At 64.1% G+C, this 22,473-nt stretch overlaps 1 protein-coding gene across 7 annotated transcripts in view; it reads right to left on the reverse strand.

Annotated features, from left to right (window-relative positions):
• Positions 1–19,868, reverse strand: part of ESPN (espin) — a 28,995-nt gene extending 9,127 nt beyond the window's left edge. For 4 of the 7 annotated variants that reach the window (XM_037828646.1, XM_037828645.1, XM_037828642.1 and 1 more), the window contains exons 1-9: positions 19,413–19,868; positions 16,413–16,606; positions 7,529–7,715; positions 7,246–7,428; positions 7,014–7,145; positions 4,411–4,612; positions 3,231–3,502; positions 616–777; positions 333–525 (exon numbers count right to left, since the gene is read on the reverse strand). In XM_037828646.1, the coding sequence (XP_037684574.1) occupies positions 333–525; positions 616–777; positions 3,231–3,502; positions 4,411–4,612; positions 7,014–7,145; positions 7,246–7,428; positions 7,529–7,715; positions 16,413–16,606; positions 19,413–19,706 (1,819 nt within the window). In that variant the 5' untranslated portion in view covers positions 19,707–19,868. Of the gene's footprint in view, positions 1–332; positions 778–813; positions 1,590–3,230; positions 3,503–4,410; positions 4,613–7,013; positions 7,146–7,245; positions 7,429–7,528; positions 7,716–16,412; positions 16,607–19,412 lie in introns of those variants that run through there. The other 3 variants (XM_037828643.1, XM_037828644.1, XM_037828648.1) reach the window with 3 other exon arrangements.
• Positions 19,869–22,473: the final 2,605 nt, after the last annotated feature.

Genomic DNA, 22,473 nt, shown 5'->3' on the forward strand with positions numbered 1-22,473 from the left:
GCCCTGCCCAGGTGAAGCCAGTTCCACTTCTCAGAGCCTCTCTTCAGCTCTTCACAGACACCAGTCACCGGAGCTGGAAGTAGGTCCTCCATACTGGGAGGGAGGATGCTCAGAGAGGGAAAGGAACTTGCCTGAGGCCACACAGCCCAGCGCTGCTGGGCAGGAACTAGAGCAACTCAGAGCCTTCTGATGGGGTCAAGTCTTCAGTGGGTGTGGTAGGGGCTGGCAGGAAGAAAGGGGGCAGGCACAGCAGGGGAGGGGGCGGTGTCTGGATTTCCCAACCCCCTTCAGGGCCAGGGCCGCCCCCCACCCCTCCAACCGGCTCTACTCACTACCCGTCGACGAGGACGAGCGGCGCTGTCCGCAGCCGGGACCAGCGCCCTCGAAGGGCAGAGGCGGGGCAGGCGGTGGGGAGCTCAGAGCCTCGGGCAGGGGCGGCGGCGGCGGCGGCGGGGGCAGCTCCCTGGATGGCTTGGTGTCGGGGGCGCAGCCGTTGTACACGCGGTTCCCGGAGAGCAGCGCCGCCTGCGGGGGAGCGGAGAGACCAGGGAGTGAGCGGCGGGCGGCGGGACCGGGGCCGGGCCGGAAAGCGGGTGCAAGCTGGCGGGCACGCACCTCCTCGCTGTGCGCCATGCCCAGGCGTGCGGCCGGCAGCTCCCCGGGGCAGCGGCCCAGCTGGCGGTAGTAGTCCCCCGTGCTGGGCTGCTTGCTGAAGGTGCGGGGCTTGCGGCAGGAGTCCTGCCTCCGCAGCCCGTTGTGGCCAACGCGGGAGCTCAGCTGCGGGAAGACAGCGGGCAGGTGTGCTGCGGGTACCTGCGCGCGTCCGCCCCGGACGACTCCCTCCTCAGCTCTTCACCTCCCCGGGGCGGCCGTCGAGGGGCACAGGCGGCCACGTTCCAGGACTCGCCAGTTGTCAGAGCGGAGATGGGGCGAGGGTCATGGAGGCCTCGGGGCAAGGGCCGGCCCTACAGGGAGGGGGCTGGGCGCGGGCCAAGGGGCACGGGAGCCCCCAGGGAGGCCAGAAGGGGCGGGCCCGGGGGCGGGGTGGCCCAGCCCGGACGCCAGGGGGAGCCGGAGAAGGAGAAGGCACCGCTCCCAACCCGGGCTGGGCCTGCCGCTAAGGCCTCAGCCGCTCTGCACTCCCAGCTGCCAGGCCGCGCCCCGCGGCGCAAGGCTCCACCGGACCCTTTCTTGCGGGACTCCAGCCGGGAGGGGGCACGTCCCGAGAACCCGCGCCCTGTTAGGCTCCCGCGAGTCCAGGGTCCGTGGCCGCCGTGCCCGGGGCTGGGGCCGTGCCTACCTGCTACGGTGCCGGTGGCCCCCGCAGTGCACCTGCCGGCGGGGGCGGCACAGACCCGACACCTGCGCTACCTGATCGCTCCTCTCAGGTTACACAGTGGCCCACGCCCGTGCGCTGCCGGCCTATGGGCTCGACGGGCCTGACATCACCCAGGGCCCGCCAATCCCGGGCCGAACCCCCCCACTCCGAGCATTGGGGATACCACAGGGGCCGCCCCTGCTCCTCCACACCTGGCCGTCGGGCCGCGCCTGTCCCGCGGGTCAAATGTGGCCTCGCCCCTGCGCCTCTGTCGCTGAGCTTGGGTCCCAGCATCCCGGCCCTCGCCCTCACTCCTCCCCTCCATCGGGCCAAGCACAAAGGCGGGCCTGGCTGCGGGCAGGGGAACCCCAACTTTGGCCCCCCGACTCCGGGTTGCGCCCCCCGTCTTTCCCCTCCCGCATCTGGAAACCGTCGCCATCCACGTAAGCGACACCGACACCCGCGCCCAAGCCTCGGGTTTCAGGGGCAGCAAGGAGGGCTCGGGTGACAGCGCGGCGGCCCACCCCGTCGCCACTGCAGCCCGCTCAGCCCGCCGCGGGAAGAGGGGATGTGAGGCGGCGGGGCCAAAGGCCGAGTGACCAGGCGGGGGCTATGGCCCGGCCCCACCCCTCAGACCCTGCGTCCCTGCGGTGGCCCCGGACGCTCCGCGCCCTACCCGCCCGGGTTCACGTTGCAGGAAACACGACACCGCGGGATTTGTTTTCTGGGCCAGCCCGCCCCCTCGGCGCCCCCTGCAGCCCCGGAGGGGCGGACGCCACGACCCTGCCCCCGCTCGCGGCCGCCGGGGCACCAGCACTGGGGCGCGGCGGGCGCACAAAGAGCCCTTTGTGGAGTGGGTCGGCGCCTGCGGCTCTGCACGCACACAGCCGGGAGGGGCCGTGGGGACCACGCAGCCGGGGAGCTCTCAGGAAGGGGCTTCAGGGGCGAGGAGGGGCGCAGGGCAGGCCCCCTGTCCCAGATCTGAAAGGGGAACCCTGCATGAGAGCTTGGTCTGAGGTCTGACCCACCCCCGCCCGGTGGCCCTGTGACCTGGGTCTCCTATGCAAGTGGGTTACCCAGCTCGGTCCTGGGGTAATTTGCCTTCTGCTTGGGAGAAGAATGTAAAGTGGAGATGCCCGCAGGGCCCTAGAGGTCCCCACTCTACCCTTGGCCGTCCGCCATCCCCCAAGTCCTACCACCTCACTCGCTCTGTCCCTTTGGCTGGCAACCCAGGGACCCTCTGCCCAGAACTCCCAGCCCCCCAACCTACACCTGCAGGCCTTGGAGGTCACTGAGCCCCTCACCCCAATGTGCCCTTCCCACAAGCTGGCTTCTCCTCCAGGGCCCCCATCTCAGGACGGGCCCCTCCACCCACCCAGGAGCTCAAGTCCCAAACTGGGGAGCCAGCCTCTGCTTCACCCCCCTCTTGGCCCCCACTGCCAACTGGCACTGGGTCCTGCTACAGCCTCCCATCACCCTCCTCCTGGCCCTCACCTTCGCGGCCACGCCCCTGGCATCTCCCATCTGGGAGACCACACCCTCGGGTCCACTCCAGCCAGGGGCTGTAGCATGTGTCTGTTGGGGAGTTTACACACATCTCTGCCGACTCCATGACAACCCACTACAAGGCAGCACCCAGCTGTGCACCCAGCTCCCGGCCAGGTATGGCTGTCTGGGAATCCGTGCCTTCACCCTGCAACTCCTCACTGATGGAGGTGGCTTTGTCTCATTCCCTGATGCCAACACCCCACACTAAGCCTGGTGAGGGGCCTAGTGAGAGGGGCTGGCTGGGAGTGGCAACTCATGTCTGTGCCATGGGCCCGTGCACCCAGGAACAAGACCGGGCCCTCAGCCTCCCCTGCCCCCCTCCCCGGTGCAGCCCCCCTGGGGGAGGCAGGTATGGGCTCATTACCTCTTTCTTGAGGACCTCAGTCTCCACGTGGCGCAGCTTGTTCTTGGTCTGCATGTAGATGTCAGCCGCAGGGAGCCCCACAGGGGGCTTGGGGGCCGGGTAGCCTGGAGGGGGTGGGGGTGGTTGGGTGCCAGGGGGTGGGGGCGGCGGGGGGAAGCTGGGCGGGGGTGGTGGAGGTGTGGGCTGCGCCGTCTTGCCCGGAGGCAGGCCCAGCTCCGGGTTCAGCATGTCCATGTAGGTCTGCATGTCTGCAGCGCTGGCCCGGGGCAGCCCTGGGGAGGGAGGGGAGGTGGCGGTTGGGGCGTGGCAGAGGGGCTATCCCCCAGGATGGAGACCCTCCAGGGCCCAGGGGCAAGAAGGGCTTAAGCTCCCTACTTGATATGGCTCCGCCGTGGGCCCTGGCAGTGCTGGCTGTAGCCTCTACCCGACCCTGCCCGGCCTTGTCGAGGGAAGGCAGGTACTCAGGTATGGAGGGGTACCCGGGGGGTGGGAGGTGCGTGGAGCGGGGCCACCTGAATGGGGGAACAGCAGCCCTGGCGGGGCCGGAGGGCCAGAAAAACTGATGACCGCACCCAAGCCAGCTCAGCAGGTCACCACCTGGTGGCGTGGGGCAGGCATGTGGGCAGATGGACAGCTGTGCCGAGGGCGTAGTTTGTGCTCGCAGGCAGGCCTAGGCTCCGCTGGGGTGTCTGTGCATTTGCATCTGTGCTGTGCATGCTGCACACTGGTGCAGGTGGTGCTTTGTGTTGCTGCATGTGTTGGCACCAGTCTCTGGGCCTGGCCTATGTACCCGCCTGTGATTTGGGCCTGGAGGTGGTTGAATGTGTAGGTGTGCAAGTACTTGCTGGCTCGGTTTGTGTGAGCGTGCAATCACCTATAATTAGTGTATACACATGTGTAAGTGTGCCCTGAGTGTGGGGAGGAAGGTCTAAGGTCTGGGGAACCCTGTGCACATGTAAGGGTGGGTGGGTGGGCATGTGGGTTTTGTAGGGGAAGGGCACATGTGGACGTACACGTATGTTATCATGTCAGTTCTCCCCCCTCCCACGTGTTCAAGGCAGTGGGTGACCTGCGCAGCTCTGGGTGTCGTCTGGGGGACAGAGTGAGCCCCCGGGTCTGGCCTGGTCTGCTCTCCCTTCTCCCTCCTCCCTGGCCCACTGCTATCTTCTTGGCCCCTCACCACGTAGAGGGCGCCGGCCCTTGGTGCTGGAGTGGCCCGACGAGCAGGAGTCGTAGTTGGAGAGGGTGCTGGTGGGAGAGCTGAGGTCAAAGTTCGGCGGCTGGACCGACATGGTGGTATTGGGCGAGGACATGCCCGAGTCGGGCTGCTTGGTCTCCAGCTCGGTGGATGGATCCCGGGACAGCACGCGGTGCTCCACGCTCTGGGGGAAAGGAGAGGAGGGTGTGAGGGCAGCCCCACCCCACAGACCAGCCCTGCTCTGGGCCAGAGTCCCAGCTCAGGCCCACCCTTGCTGTGTGACCTCAGAGGAGCCACCTCCCTCTCTGGTCTCTTCTTTGTTACTGGAGGTTTTCTCAGGGTCTCCCCATGTCGCAACTCAAGCCCAGGCCCCTGGCAGCAGGCCCTTGGGTTCCTGGGAAACTCCCACCCTGGCTCCTCTGTGCTTGGGAGGATGGAGGGACTGACAGGGCGGAAGGGGGGCAGCTGAGCCAGCCCCCCTCCCTCATCCACAGGCAGGGGGGTCTTGGCTGCAGCATATCTATGGGGAGGGGCTCAGGTGCGGTGGCTGGTGAGAGCATTTGCAGCAGCTGAGGCTAGAGGAGGGGGTCAGGGCCCCCTGCAATTTGGAGAAGGCCGACTCCTCCATTCCCTGGTGGTACCCCCTCTTCCCTTGCCCTAACCTGGGGCAACCTCCCAACACTGGCCCAGCCCCCTGTCTCTTGTTGGGGTCCTTAGGGAAAGGATGGAGGTCTGGGGTGGCCCAGCTGGCCTGTTCCCCAACTCAGGCTGCCAAGCCTTTCTCCCCCCACTCCGGGGTCTGTGCCCCTGCCCGTGAGCTTGACCCTCCTGGGGTGGGTGCAGCCTGGGGTGGGGGCCCTGCTTACATTGCCCATGCCGTCCCTGCTGCCGGCAAGCCCGCTGTCTCTGCTGCCTCCTGCCCCGGCCTGCCCCTCCCTGCCTGAGAAGTGTCACAGGCCCCCGGGGAGCAGGAGGCAGGCCCGGCACCAGGTAACGGCTCCGCAGCCACGCTCATTGGCCCCGTAATTAGGGGCTCTGTGGGAGTGTTTGCCTTTTCTGGGCCAGCATCCTCAGTGGCTTGGATCTGTCACTGTCGCAACTGGGTCCGCCTGGGTGAGGCGACCAGGCCCTCCACGCCCCACACCTGAGCCCCCAGCTCAGGGGGTAGGGGGCAGGCCCTGCTACCTGCCCCAGGAGTCAAGCAGCAGCTGTAGGAGCTGGGCTTTGGGGGCAGCCTGAGGTTGCTCTTTGCTTGGCCAGGGGTGGCGGACACTGCAGGAGCCCAGCCCTGACCTTGGTGGGCAGTGGGGAACAGAGGTTCGGGGTGTGGGCTCTGCAGCCTGGGACGCTGCCTTCAAATTCTACTTCCATCACTTACTAGCTACGTGATCTTAAGCAAGTCACTTGTCCATTCTGTGCCTCAGTTTCATCTGTAAATGGGGATAACAGTACTACCTGCCTCCTGGATTGTGGAAAAGATGTAAAAAGCTAATGTAAGTTGAGGTGCTGGGGCATGGCACCCAGAAAATTTCTGTGTCCACAAGCAATGTGAATTCATGGTGAAGACAAACAGATTTGGCACGAAAAGCCCTGGGCCGAGCACCCGGCGGAGTTGGGATCACTCGATTGTGCTTGTTATTGCATCATTACCAGCAGCCGCCACCCCAAGGGAGGCCGTCAGGTGAGCTAAAGGGACCTGGGGCTCTGGGGCCCCACCACCCCAAATCACAGACCCTCCACTGGAAGGACGCCCCCGAGTGTCTGCCCCTGCTTTTACACCCTGGCACCTGGGCCACCCACTCTCTTTGGACAGCCCTTACTGGTGGGGGGCTCTCTCTGGGGTCCACTTGCAGGGTTGCCCTGCATGCTCTCAGCCAGGGCAGATGGACAGACAGTGACTGGGACAGGGCCATGCTGCCTTCTCTCCCCTGAGCCTCTTTTCCCAGCCCCTCTCATGAGCAGGCCACCCCCCCGGAGCTGGTCAGCACCCCTCTGCAGGTGCCCGAGAAGCCACCCTCTTGCCCCACTGCCCACAATGCCAGATGGGACAGAACCCTGGACTCGGAGTCACCTGCGTGTGAACCCCAGGAGCCACTCCACAGCTGTCTCACCACAAGAAAATAACTTAAAAAGAGTAACACAGGGTTCCAATGAGGAAGCAGCTGCAACATGAGCTGTCCAGTGGTCAGGAGGGGTGGCTCCTGCCAGCCGCCCAGAGCAGGTGACCTTGCGCATGGGGCTTAATCTCCCGGAGCCTCAGTTTACCATCTGTGAGATGGAGACTCTAGGAGGGCCGGTGGGGGTGGACCCCTGCGGGGTGCCTGCTGGGTGACTTTGGCAGTCCTCATGGGTATGTATGGGGCCATGTGACTTCGCAGAGTCTACCCCCCTCGCTCTCCCATGGGCAGGGGCTCTGGCTCGGGGTAGGGGTCAGTGACACTTACTAGCTGTGTGATCCCGGGCAAGGGGATTCCCATCCCTGAACCTCAGCTGCCTCATCCGAAAGAGGGCAAGGACAACTACCAATGGGGGTGGGAGGTGGGGAGTAATGAGATCTCCTGGCGGGAACAGCGCCCGGGCCCTACCAGGTTCTCCACCGTGCGCAGGTAGCGGGTGCAGTGGCTGTGGCCGTTGTAGTCCGAGAGGTCGGCGGCCGTGTACCCGTCGCGGTCGCGGAGGTCCAGCTCCACGCCGTTCACTACCAGGATCTGGCAGCACTGCGGGGCCGAGAGCGGGGGTCGCGCGGGGCCCGGGCGGTACCGAGAGCGCGGCGCCAGCAGAGGGCGCCCCCGGCCCTCCTCCCGGTCCCGCGCCGACCTCCAGCTCCCCGTTCTCGGCGGCGTCGTGCAGCGGGGTCCCGCCCCACAGGTCGGCCGAGATCTCGCCGCCGTGCAGCAGGAGCCAGCTGAGCACCTTGGCGTGGCCGCGGCTCGCCGCGAAGTGCATGGCCGTGGCGCCGTCCTTGTCCTGCTCCGACAGGCTCACGTCCGTGCAGCTCACCTGGGCGGGAGGGGCGGGGGCTGGACGCCAGGCCCCTCCTGGCCCCGCCTCCGCCCCAGCGGGCCCCGCCCGGCCCGCCCCGGCCCGCCCCCGAGCTCACCAACCACACGAGGACCGGGCTGTGGCCCATCTGGGCCGCGGCGTGCAGCGGGGTCATGCCGTCGTGGGCGCGCGCGTGCGGGTCCGCGCCGCACTCCTGCACCAGATACTGCGTCACCTCCAGGTGGCCCTCCTGGCACGCCAGGTACAGGGGCGTGGCACCGTTCTTGGTTTGGGCATTCACTCCCCTGCGGAGAGGCAGCACGGTGGTCTCTCCGCTCCCCGAAAGCCCCCGTCTGGGGAGCCCCGGAGGGCTGGGAGGGTGCGGGGAGAGGGCCTAGCCACGGGGCCCTGCCGCCCCTGACTCCTTTTGTAGACCCACCTGGCCTCCTTCAGGGGGACCCCTCTGGCTTGCCCCCTCCCGCGGTCGCCCTTCTCGAATGCGCTCCGACTTGGTCACTTCCCAGCACTCAGAACACTGTCCACCTTCTCAGCCAGGTCTACGCGGGCCGCGGTCACCGGCCTCTCCCTACCCTAGCTGAAGGGCTGGCATGGGGGAGGACAGCATAAGCTGTGCCCCAGGGGCTCTCCTCGTCCCTGCTCCCCCACAGAGGGGACCTAGCTGGGGAACAGGGAGCCAACCCTGTGGGACGGGGTGCTGCCGGGGAGCAGTGGCCTGGCCCCTGCGCGGAGCCTCCGTTTTTCTGTCTTGGGGCTCCATTTAGAAGAGGGCGGCTCAGGGTGCGGTTACCCCGGTGGGCACTAGGTGGCGCCACAGTCCAGGCCCAGCCGGGCCCAGGCGGGTGCGAGGAGCTGAAGGTGGGGTTGCGTCCTCTTTGCGCTGCCATCGGCCCTCCCTGTCCCCGGAAGGGCAGCTCTGACTCCGACTTCACATCCTCCGCCATCTGCCTTCCCCCACCATCATATCAATCACCTGCTCGCCCCCCACCCATCAACAGCCCTTGCTCACTCATCCACTGATGGGGATGAGGGTTTGGGGGGCGTTGAGGGGTGGGGGGAACCAGGCCTCCCACTCCTCCATCTGGCCATTCACCCGCCATTTCTCACTTCCATGTAACCTCGCCCCTCCCGTGACCCAGGCCACGTGTGCCTCTCCCCTCCCTCTCGCACACCCCCCTCAAACCCTGGATGTCTGCCCCCTTCCCTGGTCCCTGAGCCTGCACTGGGCACCCAGGCCCTGCTCCCTGCTTTCCCCTTGACATGGGGACCTCCCCTTTCCAGACAACACATCTGCCGTTTGCTGAGCCTGACTCTTGTCGCCTTTGGGAGATTGCCTGGGATCCATACCAAGGGCAGAGGGGTGCCCAGGGGCGGGGCGATGCCGACACAGCACGCTGAGGTAGACAGAGCCCCCACCCACCCACCTGTGCTCGGAAACACACTGGCTGGCGGCCACCAGCCTCCACGCCCCACTGCCCGTACACACTCACACGCTGGTGCAGCAGTAACAGGCTGTTTAATATTTCATGAGCAACACTCGGCGGCCTGAATTATTCACCCCGTAACCAAGGCACAGTGAGTGCCGGGGTCCTGGGGATCCAAGGCTGGAGGGGGTCACCCCCCAGGGTCCACTGGGGGGCCAGGTCTGTGGTGAGCCCTGCCCTCCTGCCTCCCCCGCTTGGCAGGTGTCCACGGCCCAGGGAGGCCCAGCCAGCCTGCACAGGCCAGAGAAGCTGACCAGGGCGGACCTGAGCAGCAGGGGACGTGGTGCCCGTCCCTCCCGATGGGCAGCTGCCTGGCACTCCCCAGCCCCAAGCCCGTCCACAGCTAGTCCTCTGGAGTCAGAGAAAGCTTGGGATTGAATCCAGACTCACTCACTGCTGGGAGACTCTGGGAAAAGATCCCAAACCTATCTGTGCCCGTTTGGAAAAATAGCTGTATCTTCTTCCTGGGTTCATTCATTCATCCAACAAAATTTACTGAGAGCTCTCTCTGTACTGGGAACAAAGCGCTAAAAGAAAAGCTGACAAAAACCTAGCCATGAGAGAGAGAAAACCAATGAAACTGAGAGATGAAAAACAAAAGTGGAGGCAGAATGGGACTGTACAACACAAACAGTGAACCCTACTTTAACGATGGACTATAGCTAACAGTGCAACTCTCAAGATGTTCTTTGATGAGTTGTAACAAATGCACAACCCCAAAGCAAGGTGTTAGTAATCGGGTGGTATGTGGGAACTCTGTGTTTTATGCATGATTTTTCTGAAACCTACAATTTCTCTAATTAAAAAAAAAAGTGTAGGTGGTCATACACTGATAACTGCTATAAAGAAAAGTAAAACAGTGCTAAGAGGGCATTCCAGGGATTTGGGGGTGGGGAGGAGCAAGTCCCAGGCCAGAGGGCAGGAGCGTGTTCCAGCCACGGGGAGAAGGTTGGGGGGGCCAGGGTGAGGTCGGGGTGACTTGGGGGCCACTGCGGCCATGAGCGAGATGAGAGAGGCGAGGGGGTTTTGAGCAGAGCAAATGGATCCAGAAATGGGTCCTTCTGGCTGCTGTGTGGAGACTAAAGCAGAAGGGCAGGGGTGGCAGCGGGGAGCCCAGGTCAGCAGGTGCAGCATCCCAGGGAGAGGTGGGGGCCCGCAGGGGGCGGGGCCAGGGGCTGCTGGAAGTGGGCGGGTTCTCCAGCTCTGCAGGTGGGGAGGTAAGCTGCAGCCGCAGGATGTGACAAGCAGGTGTGAGGTTGGGGTTGCCATGCAGAGGACAGGTTTGGGGAAGCCCGCGGGTCATCTTTGGCCTGGTTAAATTTGAGACACCCATTGAACACCTATGTGGAGAGAGACAGCGGGAGGCTGTCGGATGTGTGAGTCCAGAACTTAGGGATGGGGCAGGAGGCAAAATAGAGAGTCATCGGCCCCGAGGTGACACAGAAAGCCCTGGGGTGGAGGGAGTGGGTGCAGCCCGGAGAGAGGACAACGTCTGAGCTCCGACAGCAAGAGGTCAGAGAGAAGAAGGATCAGCAAAGGGGACAGAGAGGAACCCTTGGAGAGCTGGGAGAAAGCCCAGGGGAGGGGAGTCCTGGTGGCCAAGTGGAGCATTTCTAGGAGAAGAGAGAGCTGGGCCAGCTGAAGAGCCCTGGACATGGGGCAGACACACCAACAGGAGAGGGGCCCCGTCCTTGTCACCCGCTCTCTGGCCTCATCACCCTCTCCCTGGCCTCGTCACCCTCTCCTCGGCCTCGTCACCCTCTGTGGCTCCGCCTGGAGGCAAGAAGACGGGGCCCCTCATGCTCACTGGGGAAACTTATCAAAATACGGGTGACAATAAATAAAGTAAAACTCCCTTCACTGGAGAGGCGAATTAATGATACTGGTAGTAACGCTACTAGTCAGCAGTGATGCTGGCAGCCGCCGGTCTCTGAATGCTTAGCCCCTCCTCGGGCCCCTGAGTGCCCTTACGAGGAAGGCATGAGTGTCGTTCCTCTTTGATAAATGAGGAAACCGAGGCACAGAGACAAAGATCACCGGATGGGAAAGAGGCCAGGCCAGGATTTGAGCCTGGGTCCATGTGACCGCAGAGCCAACCATGCTGGTCCACTCCCCCTCCTGCCTGCTGTCTGTCTGTCTGTCCCCCTCCCCAAATCCTCACTGTACAGAATGACCACGGTCCTTCTCAACCTGCCCAGAACTTGGGGAGCCTGCTTTACTGATGTGCTCAGCTCTGGGTACAGGGCTGGGGTGGAATTTGCAGCAGAGGTGCGGTGTGGCTGGGGGGCTGTGCAGGTGGGGGCCATGAAACTGGGGGCTGTGCAACTGGGGGCCATGCAACTCGGGGACCCATGCAGCTGGTGCCTGTGTAGCCGGAGGGGGGTCCAGGGAGCTCCAAGGACACAGGCTCTGTTGTGAGAAGGGCCTGAGGGTGAGCCCCTGCCTTCTCCCCCACTAGCTTGTCTCTTTGTGTCTCAAACCCATCCATGAAATGGGTCAATAACAGTCCTACCGGCCTTGTGAGTAGACGGGACACATGTCAAGAACAGATGACATGCTGGTGCCTGTTTAATCTTTGGATTCCTCCTCCATGGGCCTCTGGGAGGGACCAGCCACCAGGAGGCCCCACTACCACCTGGGGTGCCCAGGCCCCCCACCCACAAGCAGGGGTCAGCCTGGGGGCTGCAACGGGCATCGTCTCTGCTGCAGGGGACGCCTGCCTGGAGGGGAGGGCAGGGATCTCAGTGGAACACTGGCCTCTAGCCCCGGCCTGGCCCCAGCCCATCTGCTGGGGCCCCCAACACAGCACCACAGGAAAACATTTTTGGGCCAAGCCCCTACGCCTCACCGTGATCTCTGCTCACCACCCTCATTCTGTCACTCACGGCACCAGCCCAGGCAAGTTCTTTACCACGCCAAGCCTCAGTTTCCCCAGGCATCGAAACTGGCTGCCTGGCCAGCCTCTTGGTGGGCGCTTGAGGGAAAACGGAAGCAGAAGCTTTTGAAAAGTTAAATGTTTCCTCTGCAAGAAGGGGGTCTTGGCTTCTCCCTGCTGCCTCCACGTCCTGACCCTCCACTCTCCCAGTGTCATGGGCTGTCTGTCTACCCGAGGCCACTCGTCTCTCTAGGGTGAACTGGGCCCTGCTCTGGCCCCTCCGTCAGACCACCCTGCCTGGCCATGCATTTAACGTGCCTGTGCCTAAAGCAGACCGTTCGATGTTCTCCCCGAAACGCATCCTGCCTCAGTGAAGGATCCCACGCTGTCCTCCCTGATCCAGGCCCCAGGAGTCACTGAAAACCTTCACCCAGGGCCCTCTTGGAGGACTGAGGCTCCCTAGCAACGATAATGTAACTCAGGATGCTTTTCCTGTTCTCTTGGGAAAAAAAGGTGAGATGGACAAATTGTAACTATTGGGCAAGTCAGACTTGCCTGCAAATCTCCGTCCCAGAACTGTGCCAGCTTACTGTTAGTGTTGCCACAAGGAACAAGGAGTTATCTGCCCACAGAACCAAACTCAGCTCCAAGGATGACATTTCGCATCGGCGCTCCCCACTGCCAGTAACTTCTGCTCCAAGGAAGGTTGGAAAAGGGCTGACAGCGCCGAGGACATCTCCTTGTGGTGCAAAACTGCTTTGAATAGAAAGTCCTGGAGCCTTTGGCTGCCCTGTCTCCTGATGTCCTCCAATCCAACCTCCTGGCTTATTTTAAAGATCTCAAACTAGGCCTGGTCAGCCCTGATTTCAGCAAGGTTCTAGAACAGCCAGCCTCACTTCCCAATCCGTGGGCAAGCCTGGAATATTTCCAGAAGCCTAGATTTACTCCCTGCAACACTCCCCACTGCCCAGGCCTTCCTCTCGGTACCTGACTAAGCCAGGCTTGGCCCCACCTCCGGCCTGTGCTCCTCCAGCTCCTCCGCTGGCCATACCCCCACACCAGGGCTTGGCTCGCAGACCCCTTCTTCAGGTCTGACTCAACTCTCACCCACCAGGTGAGTTGGGAGACCCCATTTGGGCCATCAACTTGCATTTCAAAGGCTGCAGGCAGTGCTGGACGGGGTGGGCCAGGCCAGGGGAGCAGTCAGCTGGAGGCCGAACTCACCCCAGCAAGATGGCAGTGGCTGGGACCAGGGAAGGACTGGGGAGGGGTCCTGGGCCCCTCCCAGCTGGGAGTGCTTCCTCCCAATTCCACAGGCCTCTCCTTTCTCAGAGCCTTGGCTCAGGTCAGGGCGAGGGTCACCGTCCTCCCCAGTAGGACTTGTCAGCACAGACTCTGCCCCCAGGCCCTGTTGCCAAGGGACCTCGACAAACACCAAAGGCAGACCTTGGGGGTGCAGGGTAATCAAGAATAAGTGAGCCCCCACTGCCTGTGGCAGGACAGGTGCCCAGCAGGTGAGAGCCAGCCCTGGGCCCAGCCTTCTAGGGGAGAGGACTGGGGGGTCAGCCCTGAGGGCCGCCCGACATGGGGGCTGCCTGAGCCCCTCAGGCTGGGCCGGCGGGACCACACAGCCATGTTCTCTGAAGCGTCACAATAAGCAAGGACAAAGGGACATCCTGCTGTCCATCCGAAAAGGACCACGAGTGGGGGACAGACCCGGAGAGGGGTGCGGTTTGCCCAGGGGCACGCAGCAAACCATGGTGACCTCAGCTTGTCACCAAACCTCTTCAAGAGGCTGTTTCCCTGTCCTTCAGCTGATGCAGCCCCCATCCTTAGTGTACACAGTAGGCGCTCAATAAATGTCAGTTGAGTGAGTCAGCCTGTACAACAGGCTGATTATAGGGCCTCCCTCCTAGTGTAGACAAGATGGGGGTGCCCAGGCTCCTGGGAGGCCGTGGGAGGGTGGGAGCTGTTTGGTTTTATCCTGACTCTCAGTCAGGGCATTGTCCAGTGTCCGTCCCCGGGGCTTGGGGGAATCCTTGGCAGAAGGAGGCACCTGCAGGAAGCCCCACGGAAGGGAGGGTGGGAGACACCCTTCAAGCCCCCTGCCTCAACCTTCAGCCAAGGCTCTCCCCGGTCAACATGGGACATGGGTAGGGGCCAAGTGAGTGCAAGGACCCTGGGCCTGGACCCTGCCGGGAGGGTGGGCACGAACTCTGAGGGCTCCCTGCCCCCCACGCCTTCTCAGCCAGCCCTGACAGGGGCTCTGGACACCCAGCATCCCCCTGCACCCCCTGCCACCTGCCAGCCACCCCCCAGTCACAAGGGCATCTGCCCAGGAGGGCTCCATCATCCTCACGAACCACAGCCTGGAGTAGCCCCAGCCCTGCCCCCTCCACACCCCCTGGTTTAGGGACCCTCCTTCCACAGGGGGCTCAGAGGGAGGGACCCCACACCCACGGGGCAGTGCCCCAGAGGTCTCTGTGGCATTTCCTCTGCTTCTGGGAGGATTTGCCTTGTGAACCGGGAGAGGCTGGGCTAGTTGGAGCGGGGGAGGGTTTCCCGCCATCTTGAGCCCTTCCCGACCCCCCGAGGGCGAGCTCTTGCCCAGCAGCCCCCGCCCCAGCTGGGTGCTCCCCTGAGGCCGTCCAGCCCTCCCGTCCTCCTCCGCAGCTTGTCACCGCCCCGCCACCCCTGCCTCCCTGGGCGGGATCGAGTTTCCCTCCGGGCATCTGAGCTCTTCCTGCTTCACCCCCGCCAGGGAGAGAGCCGAGCCCTTGTCAATAATTCACGGGGATTCACAGCAGGCCGGGAGGCTCACGGGAGCGTGGGGGTCGCGGCCTCCTGAGCGGGCGCCTGGGTCCTCTGATTGGGCCCTGCAGCGGGGGACAGCCGAAACCTTCACCCTCCCCCAGCTGCCAGCTCTGGGTGTCCCCAGCCTTGGGGACAGGGAATCTCCACCCCCAATGTAGGAGGCTGGGCCTACCAGCCCCTGACCCCGCTGCCTGGAGGCCTCACCCCGATTCCCAGCCGCCCCCTCCTGTCTGAGCCCACCCTGGCAACCACACAAAGGCGCCTCCTTATCAGCCAGGCCACACGCCACTGCAGGAAACGGAGCCCAGGCCCTCTGTCCACCTCCCCGAGATTCATGGCCTCTTCTGGGGGCCGGCGGCCCATCAGCCCAGGCCATCTGGCCACTGGGTCAGCACCACGGCCCAATCACGGCCAGCATCTGGTGTGGCGTGGGAGGGGGTCAGGTCCCCAAGACCCTGCGTCCCACAGAACAGCCAGGGCCTTCCTACGGCCAGCCTGGGCTCCCCACCTGTCGCGGGCACTGAGCCCTCACAGATCAAGCTGTTTGGGCTAAGCTGGCACTGCCATCCCCTCGGCTTTGGGGCGCATCATGTTTGAGGGAGGAGGCTTGCAGGTGCAGGAGGGTGTTCTCACCGTGGGGCCTCGGTGTCCTCTGCTCCTACGTGAGGGTGTGGGATGGGTGTCGCGGATGCAGCTCCCACACACCCACCCGGAGAGTCTAACCCAGGGGTCTGTGACAGTGCCCGTGGGCGGCTGATGTGCTGGCTCAGGACCCAGGCTCAGGTGGCCTGTCCTGGGCCAAGGGGACAAACGCAGCCCAGCCTGGTGGGTCTGAGGGCCGCCTGAGGTCTCCCTGGGGCACCAGCTGCTGCCGTCCTGCCACGCAGCCTCTGGCCGGGCCGGCCTCCCACCTGCTGCCTGGTGGCCGGTGGCCCTGCAGGTGCCCTCAGCAGTGAGCCAGGGGTGAGGACGGACCCTCTCACTTTGCTCTCCCTGGTGAGGCTGGGTCCTCTTTTGCCATTTGTGCCCCAGGCACCCACTTGGATGAGGGACCCCATCAGAGCCCCCACTCTGGCTCAGGCCCCCGTGGCCACCTCCCTCAGACAGGGTCTGTGTGACTTTCCCTCAGGACCCCTGCCTCCCCCTAGGAACAACTAGGACCCAGTATCCCCAGCACCCCCATATGATCCCCCTACTCTGCACTGAACCCCATTCTTCTGCATCTCCCCCTATCCTGGGGAGCTCCAGCTGCTGCTCGGCTGCTTTAGCAGACCAGCCGTGGAGGCCACGGGCCCTGGGAGGTTTGGGACCCCCATCCCCACCTTGGTAGTGGGAAGGGGCTGAGGGACCCCGGAAATGACAAGCTGCTGTCCAGGTGGCTTCGTCAGGGGGTTAGGGAATGGGGTGGGGGTCTGGGTGGGGGTAACTGATGTGGCTCCAACTCCCTCTCCCAGACTAGGGTCTAGGAGGTGCTTCTGCCCCCCCTCCCCATTTAGAACAGTCTTGCAAATTAGCACAGGACAGAGCTGGAGAGCCCCCCTGTGCAGGCTCCTCAGCATCCCGGAGGGGAGCAGGTGGCCCTGGCCTGTGGGCCCCGTCTGGTTGCCTGGCAGGTGCTGAGGACTGGCTGCAAGGCTCTGGGACAGTGGCCACAGGTCACCCTCCAGGGCTTTCCAAGGAGGAGCCAGGTCTTGGCTTGGGGAGACACTGTCCCTGGCCAGGCCCCTGGACTACTGGACTGGCACTGCAGGCTCCGGGCATCCCCAGTGCCCTGACCCACCCTCCGCCGAGGCCCCAGGGGCTGTCCTTACTCAGGGTAGTGCATGACGAGAAGCCTCAGGGAGGGAAAGTCTCCTTTGGCGGCGGCATAGTGGATAGGCAGAGCGCCCGTGTCTGTGGCCACGGTGGGGTCCCCACCGCCGTAACGTAGCAGCCAGTCCACCACCTCAGGGTGGCCAAAGCGGGCAGCCAGATGCAGGACTGTGGCACCAGAATTGTCTTTGTCCTGTGGGAGAGGAGCCTGTTGAAGTCCAAAACCCTTGCCCTGCCCTCACCCCTGGTTCCCACCCCTTCCTCCTCCCATCAGCCACTGGGGCAGCTCCAGCCGCTCTGTCCGCCCAGACTGAGCGGCCAGGCCTCACTTGGCCGTGATTTTTTGGGTCGAGCTGATCCTGGGGTTCAAACCCTGCTCTGTCCTCGGGTGACTACTTGGCCCTTTTTGAACTTCAATCCCTCAACTGTGTCACCCTGCAGGGGTTGTGAGGGCTGCAGGTGGCAACCGGGAAATGCCTGGCCATATGGGCTCTCAGGGCACCTCTTCACGGTGAGAGCCCCGGTTCCTGCCCAGAACCACAGCCCCTGACCCCCAGGAGCTCTGGGAACCTGGAAGGAGCGTGTGAGCACTGCATGCAGAGCAGGTCAGGAAGGGTGGGCCGTCAGGGCTGCGCCAGGATGGTGGGGACGCCCCTGCGTCCAGCTCAAACCCTTACCCCTCCCTCTCCCCAGGCTGTCATGAGGCCCCTCCATCAGCCCGACCTCGGGGCAGAAAACAGCCCTCCCAGCACGCTCCTCCTGCCCCCGCCACAGAGAACAGGCTGTGCCCTTGCGCTGTGGAGGAGGAAGCTTCCAGGTGCTGGTGTGCAGGGTGCAGGGCAGCACAGCCAGAGGTGGCAGTTGTGGGCAACAGTCAGCCCCGAGAGGGGCTTGGGCGAGACTCGCATAAGGCCACACCAGAGGGGCCGGAGCCAGTGGTCTGGTCCGGAACTGCAGGGGCAACATCTGTGGGTGTGGGGTGGGGTGTCTGTGGAGAAGGGGCTGGGGGCCGCTGTGTACCCTGGGCAAGGAGGAGAAGCATCGAGAGTGCAGACATCTGGACCCACAGGCTGGTGCCTTTGGGAGAGTGGGCACTGGTTCCAGAACAGAGCAAGCTCCCAGCCCCAAGAGAGTGACACCTCTGTCCCTCCTTGCCCAGAGACAGGGCACCTTGGGGAAAGAGGGGGCAGGGATGTCTGGGACGCAGGAGAGACCCCAGTTGCAGGAAGACAAACCCCAGTGGGGAGAGGAACTCTGAGGATCCTGTAAGAAATGGGAACGGGAAGGAGGGAGCAGAGCAGCCTGGGGGGCAGGGGCACGGTCACGTCAGGCTAGTGCAGGGCAAAGGCTGCTTGGAAGGAGGCTGGGAGGATGGCAAGGCCGGGAGGAAGGCCCTTAGGAAGCCGGGGGCTTTGCTGAGCCCCTCCTGTGTGTAGGGCAGCCCGTGGAGGCAGAAGTCTCCCTCAGTCTGTCCCCCCAGCAGCACTGGGCCCCGGCTCTTGAGAAAGGCCCAGGAAGTCTTCAGGGCTCCGGGCCCCTGGATGGGGCGGCAGTAAGGAGACAGCCACAGGCCTCTGGACTCTGGCCTGACCCCAAGCCTCACGTGCTCAGGCCCGTACTCCAAAGCTGCTTATCTGCAAGGCAGGGCCAGAACTGAGATCACCCTATGCCCCGACTCCCACTTCCACCCCCAGCACCCAAGCCTGCCAGGGCTGGAGGGAGGAGGCTTGATAAGCTGGGCACAAGGCCACCTGCCCCTTCCCACCTCCTCTGCAGTGGCGAGGGAGGCTTCCGGCCAAGGCCGGACGGGGGGATCAGGGAGGACAGTGCCACCTCCCAAAAGAGTGGACACGGGGCACGTGGCCAGGAACCCCTGATAACAGGGCGGCCAGGAGATAAGGAGAGCGGCCGTCTCCCTAGGAAGACTGAGAAGGGGGGCCCTGCTCTCCAAGGGCAGCGGGTGGGAGGGGTTCCGACCATCCTTCGGGCCGGCCCGCCAGCTGGGGTCCCACGTGCCCGCACCCCTCCTTCTCCCTGTTAACCCAGTGCGCTTTCTGAATGGAACATCAGTTCTGGCCCGTCCCTCCATTGGCTTCCCCGCAGCAACCAGAATATCATCCAAATTCCTAACCGTGGCCTACGAGACCCTCTGCCCTGGCAGCCCACCTCCCCACACACTGGTCTCCTTGCCTCCCTCCCCAAGGCAGGGATGTGCATGCCTCGGGGCTTGGCGCTGCTCGTTCCCTGTGCTCAGAACTCTCTGATTGTCCCCTGGTCACCTTCTCATCAGCCAGGACTCCCCGCGAGGTCCCTCTCGAGAGTGGCTGTCCCTGGCCCTCCAGCCCCAGCAGTTCTCTGTGGCTTAAGCAGCTGTGTGCGTTTGTTGGCCTTTGCCCCACATTTTGGTCACTGCTAAATCCCAGGCCCATCTCCATCGAAGCCTGAGCTGCCTCCTTCTCCAGCTCAGAGGGCCAGGCTTGCACCAGCCTAGGGGGCCACCAAGAGATACTGGGGCCTGGGGACAGGAAGACTCAGGCTGGGGTGGAGAAGCCTGAAGGGGCTGAGGTCAGGGGGCCAACTCAGGTCCTGGGGGGAGGTCCCCGTTTACCATCACCCGCCACCCCTCCCCCACACCCCGGCAGAAAGGATCTGCTGCCCAGGCCCTCTGTACCCCCACCCACCCTGCAGGACTTGGTGGCTCAGCGCCCTGCAGTAAGTGGACTCTGCGTGAAAGCCAGTCCAGTTGAGCCCAGTTTCCTTCCGGACCCCAACACTAAGTGCTGTTCCAGGGAGCACCAGGGCAGGCTGGGGCCTCTGCCCAGTACTCTCAGCCCCGCGCGCCCACCCCACGCAAAACTCTCTGAAAGGAGCTCCTGCAGGGCTCCGCGGGGCCCGGGAGGTACCCAACCCCACCCACCCCGGAGCCACAAGGGCCTCCCGGCCAGCGCCCTCTCCTGGAGAGGAAGCCCGCGGGGGCGCGGTGAGCGGCGCAGACCCACCTGCACTCCGCAGCCGCCCTGCGACAGCAGCCACTGCAGGCAGGCGAGGTGGCCGGTGGCGGCGGCGTCGTGGGCCGGCGTGGCGCCGTTGCGCGCGCGGGCCGCGGCGGGCAGAGCGGCCTCCTCCACCAGGAAGCGCAGGCAGTGCAGCTTGCCAGCGCGGGCCGCGTGGTGCACGGGCAGCGCGTCCAGGGGGTCGCGCAGCGAGGGCCCCAGCAGGCCGGCGGCGTGCAGGGACCTCAACTCGTCCAGCTCGCCCTGTCGCGCCGCCTGCAGCGCCTGCTCCAGGGCCATGGTGCCGCCCGCGGCGCCGCGACCCCGCGCTCAGTGCGGCCCCCGGAGCGCCATGCGCTCGTCCTCGGGCAGGAGAGGAGCCTGAGGCGCGACCGTCTGGGCTCGGCGGGCCGGGGAGGTGGAGCGGCTGCGGGGCTGGCCTCTGTGCGCGCTGTCGTGCCCGCTCCGCCTCCGCAACGCTCTGGGGTCAGGCCCCCCTGGGGCGCCGGGTTTAAGCCTGGGGCCCGCCCCCGCCCCGCCTCCGCCCCGCACTGCACCGCCTCCGGCTCCTCCCGAGCCTCCCTCTCCGGACCCCGCCGCGCAGCCCCGCGCTGGAAGAGCTGCGGGGTGGCGGGGGCGCACCTCCCGCCCGCGGGGTGCAGGGTACCGTATGCGGGGCGTCGCGCGCGATCGAGGCGGATGAGCTTAGGGGCTTCCCTCCCAATTTGCCTCACGTAAAACGAGATCCCAGAGGGCGCCAAAACCGGGTCAAAATTCGGGAACCCTCCAGGCTCTTGGGAGAATTTCTCCATCAACCGCCTGCCCACTACGCTCTGTTTCAGGCTGTGGGGACACAGCAAGCAATGGCTGCAATTCCAGAGGGTGACAAGTGTCATCAGAACAGGCAAGCAGGGTGATAGTGATTTGTAGGGTCTACGTGGGCGGTTGGGGAACAGCCCATCTGGGGAGGTGTCTAGGGCTAGGTTTTGAGCGGTCAGAGGGGTCTTCCAGGGAGGGTGAACGGCAGGGGCCACAGTCCTGAGGCCCGAGGGCTTTGGGTCTCCCCAACGGATATCGGGTTCCCAGCCCTCCTGGGTCCCTCCAGATCCAAGCGCTGTGCTCTGAGCCATTGGGAGGGAGGGAGGAAAGGAGGAAAGGAAAGGAACACCAGCTATGTTCAGAAGTCTGGGTCTAGGGAAGACTCAGCTGTGAGCCCGAGGGCCTGAGGTTGCCAAGCTGGGAGAGGAGGAAGCAGGGGTTGCAGGGGCGCAGGGTCAGCGGGGAGACACGCCAGCACTGAGTCGGCAGAGCGGGCGCCGCTACCCTTCGCGGAGGGCCCAGGAAGGCCCTGCTAGGCAGGGGCAGGGCGAGCATGTGGGCCAAGCCACCCTGTGGGCATGGCCGGAACCCAGTAGTGGGAGCTGGAGAGAGGGACGGCCCGAGGGACACCAGGAAGAGCTGCCAGAAGGTGGGAGCTGCGTACTCGCGGAAGCGCAGCCGGTGGCCTTGAAACTGCCTGTGTCCTTCCTCTCCCATTCCATTCACCACCCACCGGATCCCTGTGAGGGCCCGGACCGGGGCTGACTGGTTCACCCAGCGCCTAACCCCCGCCTGGCAAAGAGTGGAGCTGAAAATGCTGCCTTATGAAGCCTCTTCATTCCTGGCGCTGGACTCCAGGGCTGCCGCGGACATTATTCCCCCCGGCCGCCACCTGGTGGCGCCGTGCGCGATGGCCTCCTGCTCTCCTAGGCACGCTGCCAACCCGAGCCGCTGTGCCCCTGCGGAGGCCTGGTGGTTTTCAACAACCACCACCCGGCGGGACGGCCTTGCTCATTCCAGGGGACGTGTGACCGCTGGAGTCTGGGACCTCTGTCCAGAGGTTTACAGACAAAGGGCAGGAGGAGTTTTTTCCTGGCAGCCTCGGTGCTGCAGGCTCACCAAGGCCAGTAAGCGTTGAAGGCATGGCAGGGATGAAGAGCTAAAATGGCTTGTTTTGGGTGCCTTTCTCCTGTGACTCCTCCAGGAGGAGCAACCTCCACAATTGGGGTCTCCCACCCCCAGGGCGGCTCTCCTGGCCCTGGCCACCCTCATCTAACTGCAGTTTGGTCAGGCACGGGTGATGTGCAGCCACCCCAGTGTGGGTGTCTCCACCTGCGCTAGTGACATTTCTGTAAAAGCCACATGTGAGCCCCACACCTGCTGACCAGCCGCTCAGACTCCTTCCAGGACAGGGCTCAAACCCTGGCTGGGAATCAGGTCCTCCTAGGCACCCCTCCCCTCCTCTCCTCTCCCCTCCCACAACCCTGGAGAGTGACTGACACTAAGAGCACATTAATGGGGGCCCTGCAGCTTGCCAGGTGCTGTGCCAATCTTCACACACATATTTAATCCTCAGGCAAATGCTATGAAAGAGGTACAAGTGCTATCTCCATTTTACAGCTGGGGAAACCAGGGCACAGGGAGTTTTTGTTTTTTTGTTTTTTTTTTCTTAAGGATCTTGCTGGAGGTGACACAAATGGGAGGTGGCATACTCACTCTCTGGCCCACCCTGCCATGCTCTGCTCCCTCAGGACCCCTGCACCTGAAGTTCCCTCTGCCCAGGGCACCTGCCACTGTCTCCCACCTCCCAGGTGTCACCATAGGGGTCCCCTCCCCAGGAGGCCATCTCTCACCCCTTTGCTGGGTTCTCCCCACCATCCACCCTGGTTTGCATGAGAATTGCCTGTTTAGGCCTCTCCCACAACCCAAGGGCCAGTGTATTTCCCAAGGGCAGGGACCAGAGATGGAATGTACCCCCAATCTACCCCCAGAGCTGGCACTTAGTGGATCACTTGGTGGTCCTGCCGCCACCCACTGAGCTACCCCACCTAAGTGCCCCTGGCTCTGCATGACTCCTCCCTCCTAGTAACAAGTACCTCCCTCCCCCCCAGCGAACCATTTGGTTGAGGGGGGGCGGTGGGCTACCTGCTCAGTCCTTTACAGCAGGGGGTAGTCCTTCACAGTGATGGTTGGGAGACACTTTTAAAGCTGGCAGTAACTGACATTGAAAAGGGGCTTGCTCTTTAGC

The sequence above is a fragment of the Choloepus didactylus genome, chromosome 2 (genome assembly GCF_015220235.1).
Source record: "Choloepus didactylus isolate mChoDid1 chromosome 2, mChoDid1.pri, whole genome shotgun sequence".
Classification (NCBI taxonomy): Eukaryota; Metazoa; Chordata; class Mammalia; order Pilosa; family Megalonychidae; genus Choloepus; species Choloepus didactylus.